Source organism: Zootoca vivipara, chromosome Z2 (genome assembly GCF_965207765.1).
Source record: "Zootoca vivipara chromosome Z2, rZooViv2.hap1.1, whole genome shotgun sequence".
NCBI classification, from domain to species: Eukaryota; Metazoa; Chordata; class Lepidosauria; order Squamata; family Lacertidae; genus Zootoca; species Zootoca vivipara.
In genome coordinates, this window is record NC_142585.1 from 47,673,839 (window position 1) to 47,683,465 (window position 9,627).

At 48.8% G+C, this 9,627-nt stretch overlaps 1 protein-coding gene across 1 annotated transcript; it reads left to right on the top strand.

The window, feature by feature from the left end:
• Window positions 1–360: 360 nt before the first annotated feature.
• Window positions 361–8,652, top strand: TOR2A (torsin family 2 member A). Its single transcript, XM_060270507.2, has 5 exons — window positions 361–605; window positions 1,073–1,338; window positions 4,585–4,760; window positions 7,170–7,297; window positions 8,134–8,652. Exons 1-5 carry the CDS (start codon window positions 377–379, stop codon window positions 8,376–8,378), a joined length of 1,044 nt encoding a protein of 347 aa, XP_060126490.2. The 5' UTR covers window positions 361–376; the 3' UTR covers window positions 8,379–8,652.
• Window positions 8,653–9,627: the final 975 nt, after the last annotated feature.

The following is a 9,627-nucleotide window of genomic DNA, read 5'->3' on the forward strand; positions in this document are numbered from 1 at the left end:
GACACGACTGGACCTAATGGTCAGGGGTCCCTTTACCGTTTACCTTTAAGGTGCTAGTGGAAGAAATTTTTCTATTTTATTTTCCTTTTGTTTCGACTACAGCATTATTCTCATACACACTTCCCAACTTTAAAAATTACAGTATCCTAAAAAAAACCCAGGTGTCAATAAAGCGCCGTTTTCCCCGCCCCCCTCAGCGTCTTTCCCGCCAAAACCCCATCTCGAGGTGAGCCCTCCCCTCCTAACCACCGGTCACCCAAGCCCCGCCCCTCCGCAGCCCCGCGCGCCCATCAGGCCCCACCCCTTCCGTAGCGTCAGAAGAGAACCTTGCCCAGTTACGGAGCTGCGCCCCGCCCTCCCGCTTGGGCCCCGGGGCATGCTGGGAGCCAGATCGGCCGCGGTAGCGGCGGCGGCGGCGGCGGCAGGTGCGGCGCGACTCCTGGGCAGCGCTATGGAGCGGGGAGGGGCGCGCCTGGCGCTGCCCTTCTGGCTCCTCCTCCACCCTCTGCTGGGGTTGGTGGGCTCGAGCGCCCCCTGGGACCTGAGCTCCTGGCACTGCAGCTTCTCGGGCTCTTGCGAGTGCGACTTCCGGCCCGACCTGGCAGGTGAGAGGGGAGAGGAGGGAGAGTGCGCAGGCGCGAGCGCTCAGGGGGAGCGTGGCCGGGGTTGGCAGAAGTTCTGGTTCCCACTGCGCCACTCCTAATCCTGTACCACAGGCATAGGCAACCTTGGCCCTCCAGATGTTTTGGAACTACAACTCCCATGATCCCTGACCACTGGCCCTGTTAGCTAGGGATCATGGGAGTTGTAGTTCCAAAACATCTGGAGAGCCACGGTTGCCTATGCCTGCTGTACCATATGCACCTTCCTCCAAGGGTTGTTGTGAGGGCAGATCTTGGCCCCAGGGCCAGGAAGGGTTGGGGGTTGGAGCCCCCCACAATACCTGTCCCCATATTACCCACCCACCCCTCAGGTGCAGTTCTGGGGGTGGGGGGGATGAGACATGCATGTTTTTTGAAAGCAGTGCAAAAAGAAGAATGCCCTCCCCACTAAACCTCTTGATTCATCCCAGGTCTAGAATGCGACTTGGCCCTGAACCTGGTCGGGCAGCCCTTGGTAAGGCAGCTTCTCATGAAAGGCCTGAGGGGGTTTGTGCACAACCACAGCCCTGAGAAGCCCCTGGTGATGTCCTTCCACGGCTCGACCGGCACGGGGAAAACCTTCGTTGGATCTCTGCTGGTCCACTACCTCTTTCGCACTGGGCTTCACAGCCCATATGTCCACCACTTCTCCCCAGCAGTTCACTTCCCCCATGCAGAACACATCGAGCAGTACAAGGTAAGGATGCTGCCTTTCAGCACCAAGTTGCAGGCTTTGTTTTCCTGTGCGGAATTCGCCACACAGGTCCCTTTTTTAAAAATGCAGCAGGACACACTTAGTCTGGAGGCTTCAGTGAGCAGTTGTGTAGCCTGACCTAATCTGTTGCTTTGTCACCTTTTGTGACCTGATTCATTTGCTAAACCTAACTGTATCCTGTTGAAGCAAAATAAAAAAATTCCTTCAGTAGCACCTTAGAGACCAACTAAGTTTGTCATTGGTATGAGCTTTCGTGTGCATGCACACTTCTTCAGATACACTGGAAACAGAAGTGTCAGATCAACGGCTGCTGATGACTGCAATTAGTCCTGGGGGAGGGGGGGGGAGCAAGGGCTGAGGCGCTAAAGAAAGCTTGATCATGCATAATGAGATAAGAATCCGATGTCTCTATTCATCCCAGGTGGTTCCATGGTTTTAAGCTTGGTAATGATTTCCAATTCAGCAATTTCTCTTTCCAGTCTGTTCCTGAAATTTCTCTGTAATAAAACAGCTGCTTTGAGATCTTGTATAGAATGTCCTGGGAGATTGAAGTGTTCTCCTACTGGTTTCTCTGTCTTATGGTTCCTGATGTCAGATTTATGTCCATTTATCCTTTGGCGTAGGGTTTGGCCTGTTTGTCCAATATAGAGAGCTGAAGGGCACTGTTGGCATTTGATGGCATACACAATTAAATAGTCCTGAGATGGTATGTTGGATGTTGTTGGGGCCAGTAATGATGTTGTCCGGGTGTATGTGGCAGCAAAGTTGGCATCTGGGTTTATTGCAGGCTCTGGTACCAGTGTCCATGTTAAGTCTGGTGGTTGTATTATTGTGGGTGAGGAGTTGTTTAAGATTGGGTGGCTGTCTGTAGGCAATGAAAGGTCTTCCTCCCAGAGCTTGAGAAAGGGAGCTGTCATTGTCCAGGAGAGGCTGTAGATCTCTGATGATGCGTTGTACTGTTTTAACTTGGGAGCTGTATGTGATAACTAGTGGTGTTCTGTTATTTTCTTTTTTGGGTCTGTCTTGCAGCAGGTTCTCTCTAGGTATCAGTCTGGCTCTGTTGATCTGTTGTTTATCTTCATCAGGTGGATATTTTAGTTCTAAAAAGGTTTGCTGTAGATCTCTTAGGTGAGATTCTCTGTCTGTAGAGTTGGAACAGATGTGGTTGTAACGTAGGGCCTGGCTGTATACAATGGTATGTTTGGGATGGTAGCTAGAGGCATGTAGATATGTTTGTCGGTCAGTTGGTTTTCTGTATAAGGTGGTGTCTATACGTCCATCCTGTATTTTTATAGTAGTGTCCAAAAAATGTATTTCTTGCATAGATTGGTTCATTGTTAGGTTGATGGTGGGGTGAAAGTCATTGAATGTCTGGTGGAAGGTTTCCAGGGTCTGTTGTCCATGTGTCCAGATAATAAAAATATCGTCAATGTATCGTAGGTACAAGAGAGGTTTGAGTTGGTAGGAGTCTAGGAAACGTTGTTCTAAATCTGCCATGAAGATGTTGGCATACTGTGGGGCCATGCGGGTGCCCATGGCTGTGCCGCTGATCTGGAGGAACAGGTCATCACCAAATTTGAAGTGGTTGTGGGTAAGGACAAAGTGGCAGAGTTTGGTAGCAAAGTCCACTGTGGTTTTATCTGAAATGGTATTCCTTATGGCTTGTAAACCATCATTGTGTGGGATGTTGGTGTATAGAGATTCCACATCCATAGTGGCTAGTATAGTATTGTTAGGAAGATTGTTCAAAGATTGTATTTTCCTCAGAAAATCTGTGGTGTCACGTACGTAGCTGGGAGCACTGATAGCATATGGTTTCAGAACAGAGTCCATATAGCCGGAAACACCCACTGTAATGGTGCCAATACCTGAGATGATGGGGTGTCCTGGATTTCCTGGTTTGTGTATTTTAGGTAGAAGATAGAAAGTTCCTGGCCGAGGTTCCGCTGGTGTGTTTGTGAGGATCTGTTCTTGGATGTGTAGGGTAGCTCCTTGACAATCTTGTTCAGTTCTTTTTTGTATGCTTGTGTGGGGTCTGAGTCCAATTTCATGTAAAAGGCAGTATTGGAATGTTGTCTGTGGGCCTCCTGGGTGTAATCAGTTTTGTTCATGATGATGACAGCTCCACCCTTGTCCACCTCTTTAATTATAATGTCTGGGTTGTTCCTGAGATTTTCTCAGCCATAGAAAATCCCAGGAACAACCCAGACATTATAATTAAAGAGGCGGACAAGGGTGGAGCTGTCGTCATCATGACACTGAGCAGAAATTCTGCATTCCAACAGTTGGCCAAGGGCTTGGAGAAATATTTATTTTTATTTTATTTTATTTAGAAGTCATTGGGGAGGGGAAAACCAAATTTCCAAATGCATGGCATCACAACAGAGAAGGCCATTCCTTATATCATAGCCCCTTGGGCCACAGCAGGACTTCCTTTGCCATTCTTAAAGTAGAGGTTGGCAGAGGCTGGGAGAGGTAATCATAAACATAAGAAGCTGCCTGTTCTTGTTGTTGATTGAATTTATATTCCGCTCTATACCCACGGGTCACAAAATAAAATCAAGATGTAAAACCACAAAATACCCAATAAAAATAAAAACAACCCAATAGCCCCCCCCCATATTTTTTAAAGGGGATAGGTTGTAAATTGGATCAACTAAAGGCCTGGTTAAAAAGGAATATTTTTGCCTGACGCCTAGAGGTGTATAATGAAGGCAAACTTCCCTGGGGAGTGCATTCCACAGAAAAGGAGCCACTGCAGAGGCCAGTTCTTGTGTTGCCACCCACTCGAGGAGGGGGGGGCATGAAAGAGGGCCTCAGAAGATGAAGGACCTCTGGCCCTTCAGATGATGTTGGCATCCAGTTATCTCCAGCCCCAGCCAGCATGGACTATGGTCAGGGATAGAAGCAGGTTATGAGTCCCAACACCATCCAGAAAGCTGCAGGTTCCGCCTACCTGGGTTTATAGAAATACTCAGCCTAGTCTGTGCAGATTGGACAAAGGGTGCTGGGATCTCCTGACCTCTCACCATACCACACTGCTACCACCTGGTTAAATATGGGCCTTGTGGTAGTCAAAAAACAACATCCTGCAACCTCTAAGGATATTCTAAACGTTTCTGAAAAGTGTGTGTAAAAGGCCTTGCCGTTTGAAGTGATCTCTTTTTCCTTACATGGTCATGCTGTTTGTGTATTGGATGAGTATTTTTTTTCTCTATCTTCTCCCAGAACGATCTGAAGAACTGGATCCAGGGGAATCTGACACGCTGTGGCCGATCACTGTTTCTCTTCGACGATATGGATACAATGCACCCAGGCTTGATCGATGTGATTATCCCATTCTTGGGACCTTCCTGGGTTGTGTTTGGAACAAACTACAGGAAAGCCATCTTCGTTTTTATTAGGTAGACACTGATTAAACAGCAGATATGAAAGGCAGGAGGTTGCCTTACCGTGTTTCTCATATTTTAAGACATCCCTACAAAATAAGGCATGGCAGGATTTTCAAGACCTGGCAAAATATAAGGCATACCCCAAAAATAAGACATGCTGGTATGGCAGGGCACGCCACGCCAAGTCCCAACCCAGCGGGACCCGGCAAAGGTCTGAAAGGGCGGTTTCGGGAAGCGAGGAAGGAGCAGGCAGCGGCCGACAGCAAGAACCTTCTGAGAGGGAAAACGGGACGACATGCCCAGGCGAGAGACAGGAGGAGGAAGAGGGCAGCGGCGCCAGCAGCTGCAAGCAGGGACCCAGTCAAGGAGGCAACCGGGAGCGCGAGAGGGAGCGCAGTCGGAGCCGGAGGGCGAGGAGGAGCCTCTGGCGTGGGGAAGCCGGAGGGCGGGCAGACAGGCAGGCCGGGCGGCTGTGGCGGGACAGAGGATACGCTGGTGGGAGCTGGGAAGGAGGAGGAAGCGGTGCGTGTTCCGGCTCCTCGTGTATTGCAGCGCGGCAGCTCCGCCCGGCCTGGCTCCTCCTTCCCTGGCGCGCGCTGAGCTCGCGCTGTGCTGCTCTCCTGCCGTCTCTTCCAGCTCAGCCAGAGCCGAGACAAGGACACAGGGAAGGAGGAGGAAGAGGAGGCGGGGCCTCGGCACCCATGGCAGCCTCCTCCGGATGGGAGCAGCACTACATGGCGGGAAGCCCACCCTTTGCCAGCTCGAGCTCCAAGCCGGCGGCGGGCTGCTGGCTTTGCTGGTTCCCGCTCAGTCGGGGCTCGGCAAAGCGCGCACTTTGCCAAGCCCCAACGAAGCGGGAGCTGGCAAAGGCAGCAGCGCGCGCTTTGCCAAGCTCCAAGCCGGCGGCGGGACGCAGCAAGAGCTGCAGCACGCACAGCTTGGAGCCCCAACCCGGCAGGACCCAGCAGCGTGCCCTGCTGAAGTGCCAACAAAGTGCGCAGCAGCCAGTTCTGGGCGCCGAGCCGCAGCAGGAAGAGGTAATTTTTTAAAAAATAAGACACCCCCGAATATAAGCCACAGGCTTATTTTCTTGAGTAAAAATTAATATAAGACGTGTCTTATATTATGAGAAACACGGTATACAGAGCCGGACCATTGACCCATTTCACTCAGTAATGCCTACACTGCCTGGCAGCAGCTTTCTAGGGTTCCAGTGAGGAGCTCTTTCCCAGCCCTTACTGGAGATGCTGGGGATTGGTCCTGGGACCTTCTGCAGGCAAGGCTGGTGCTCTGCCCCTGAAATACAGCCCTTCCATATTGGACTTAGTGGGAAATTATCCAGTAAGGAATTGCTTACCATCTGAAAACCGATCCCTCCTCTTCCATCCCCAAATTATATTTTCTGCCTGAAAGTTGTGAAAGAAAGACCCCAGCTGTAGTGCAGTAAGATAATATTTGACTTAATGATCCTATAGACTCTTTGGATGCTAAGTGTTTTCAAAATGTGGTAAGCCTAGCTCTGTTGTCTTTGTCTGCCTTTCTGCTCATTCAGCTAGGCCTGACCCCAGATGCCTGTCCCAAAGTCCTGCCCTGGTAGCACCATTGCCTGTGCATAAACTTCAGTTGATTTTGCTTTCTTTAAAATCTGATTCTAAATGAAAACAGCCAGCTCTAACAGCATAATCCTATACTTGCCCATTGTGAAGTAGGTCTGTTTCAGTTCAGTGGAGCTTACTTTCAGGTAAGCAGGTTCAGAACTGTAATCTATGGGACTGATAAGTGCATATTTTATATTTATTTATTAGAAAATTTCTATGTCTTATGTACACTACTCAGAGCACCTTAGCACATATAACAAAAAATCAATTTCAAGAAAACATTGTTTACCTATCCAATTAAGCCTGTCGTTATAAAAATGTCCTCAGTAACCAGCAAAAATTATAATCAGAGAATCGTAGAGTTGGAAGAGACCACAAGGGCCATCCAGTCCAACCCCCTGCCGAGCAGGAATTAAAAGTAAGGGAGGTGCCAACCAGACTTCACAGGGGGCAAGATGTTCCATGATCTGGGTGCAGCAACTGAAAAGGCTGTCTCTTATCCCACCCAGGTGTGCTTCCAGCCTAGGCAAGGAAGAGAAAGGCCTCTCCTTCTGATCTTGGGGAAGTGGCAGGATGGTGTAGGGACAAGGATTGGGAACCTGAGCCCCACTCCCCCCGGATGTGCTGAACTACAATTCCTCCCATCCCTATTGATAGGAGTTGGAGTCTGGCAACATCTGGAGAGCCACAGTTCCCCAAACCTGATATAGGAGCAGGTGATAAATACAGTATTGTTGTTAAAGCAGTGAAGCACATCCTTATGAATGAAGTGTGTGTTCTCACAAGGCATCTTTTCTCTTGCATCCTGTCTGTTCTCTGATAGCAATGCTGGTGGGGAGCAGATAAATCAAATGACCTTGGACCTCTGGAGGGCCCATAAAGACCGTGAGGAGATCAGCCACAAAGATCTGGAAGCATCAGTTTTCAAAGCTGCTTTTGAAAAACCCCAAAGTGAGTATCATTTGAGAAACAGGAAACATAAGAACAGCCCTGATCAGGTCAGAGACCCATCTGATCTACCATTCTGTTCTCCCCGTGGTCAGCCAGCTGCCACAGTGGGAAGCCCGCAAACAGGACCTTAGTGCAACTCTCCCCGTATGTGATTCCCAGTAACTGATATTCAAAGACATACAGCTGCCATAGTGGCCAATAGCCTTATCCTCTATGAATTTGTCTTGCCCTCTTTTAAAGCCATCTAAGTTGGTGGCCATTACTATATTTTTGTGGGAGTGAATTCCATAGTTTAACAATATGAAAAGGGAGAGAAGTACTAAACTCTTCCTCCCACACTTCTCCCCTCAACATACCTGCTTCCCCACAAACTGAGTTTACTCCAAGCCCCACCAGGAATTTGTGGAGGCAAACACAGACAGAAGTGTTTGGGACCACCTGCCCACATGGCATTTTAAAAACTACTGTCATTTTATAGTGGTGACCCTTTTGTGGGTGAAATACCCTTTCCCTCCTTCAGTGGCCTTGGGTGAGAGAACCATGCCACAGCAACGGGATCATTGAGCTTTTCACACAAAATGTGGGCAGTAAAACTCTTGCTGAGGAAGGAGGAGCCACACAAAGGCACTGTGGCCCATATTACCTGGAAGGAAATAACAACCTCAGCCAGATATTTGTTTTGCAAAAATCTCTCTCTCCTCCCCCAGGGGTGGGATTCAGTGGTCCAGTTCAAACATATGTGATGCACTACTGGCCCCTTCCTTCAAGAGTACAGGCCTTTCCCCTACTTAACCAGGGTTTGTTGCATAAAAACCTGATTTCTCTCTCTCCTGCAGATGGATTTTGGAAGTCTGGGATAATCGACCAGCACCTTATTGATTTCCTCGTGCCTTTCCTGCCTTTGAAGCAGCACCATGTGAAACTGTGTGTGGCCAATGAGCTTGCCAGCCTAGACCTAGAGCCACAGCCAGATGTCATCCAGGCAACTGCTGACAGCATCCCTTACTTTCCAGCAGAGGAGAAAGTGTTCTCAACCACAGGCTGCAAAACGGTGGCTTCACGTGTCCCTTTCTTCCTTTGAAGACTTTGCTGGAGACAATTTTGGGGTTTTAAAGGCTCAGCACAAAGACTACCTCACCAATTATTATCCTGAATGGCTTTAGGATCAAGGAAGAGACTTTCCAGAGCATAGACACAAACAGCAATGCTGACTTGACCAGGAAACCCAAAAGCACTTTATACTTTGCCTCGAGCTTTGTGCTGTGGACTCCTGAGAACAAAGGAATAGAGTGTGGTGTACTGGAAGGGAATCCTGGTATTGGAAAATTAATAAAAATAGATTGTAAAAAAAAAAAGGAAGGGAATCCTGGCTGCTCTCATATCACTTGTCTTATATAGACTTTTTCTTAAAAGAAAAAGGGGCAATGATCATATTTTTAGATTCCCTAATACAGCACAATTTGATCAGTTTTCTTTGGCATCTAAAAATCTTACCTCTCATACCATTTTAAGACACACTGTGATTGTACCAATGCGCCAGAAGCCACAGTCCTACTGGAAGCATCTTGATTTGCTTTATTGTGATTACGTGCTGACAGTGGCAATATAAGTGACACCAGGCACTGTTGACAGTGGGGCTGTGGGGAGAGATGTTCTTCCAGTGCCTCCTTTTGTACACAAGAACAAACTGGATTTTCCTTCAAAAGTGCCTGAGAAGCCCACAGAGCCTAGGGCTTGCTGATCAGAAGGTTGGCGGTTCGAATCCCCACGACGGAGTGAGCTCCCGTTGCTCGGTCCCAGCTCCTGCCAACCTAGCAGTTCAAAAGCACATCAAAGTGCAAGTGGATAAATAGATGCCACTACAGCGGGAAGGTAAACGGCGTTTCCATGTGCTGCTCTGGTTTGCCAGAAGCGGCTTTGTCATGCTGGCCACACGACCCGGAAGCTGTACACCGTCTCCCTCGGCCAATAACGCTAGATGAGCGCTGCAACCCCAGAGTCGGTCACGACTGGACCTAATGGTCAGGGGTCCCTTTGCCTTACTCTTCCCAAATCCAGCCCCATTACAACACAAGACATATTTTTTAGTGGGTCCCTGCTCCAAAACTCTGGCAAGGCTTTTCAGAGACAACATAGGGCAGGAGGAGATGGGAAAGATTCTTTGTGCAGTCCTAGATCCAAACCAGAATACATAGTCTCCTGATTTATTGCCACTTAGTAATTTGCAAAAAGCCCCTGGAACTTTCTCTCTGAAAGGCTTGTGTTACAGACAAGTTTTTTCTGCATATTCAGGCTTCAGAGGAAGGGACGGTCATGGGCCTGAGAGTACT

Bases quoted from the DNA above. Each gene is read 5' to 3' on its own strand.
- TOR2A (XM_060270507.2), top strand. From the start codon at position 377: ATGCTGGGAGCCAGATCGGCCGCGGTAGCGGCGGCGGCGGCGGCGGCA. The intron at 1,339-4,584 runs GTAAGGATGCTG...ATCTTCTCCCAG, and splicing joins AACACATCGAGCAGTACAAG to AACGATCTGAAGAACTGGAT. The intron at 4,761-7,169 runs GTAGACACTGAT...GTTCTCTGATAG, and splicing joins GCCATCTTCGTTTTTATTAG to CAATGCTGGTGGGGAGCAGA.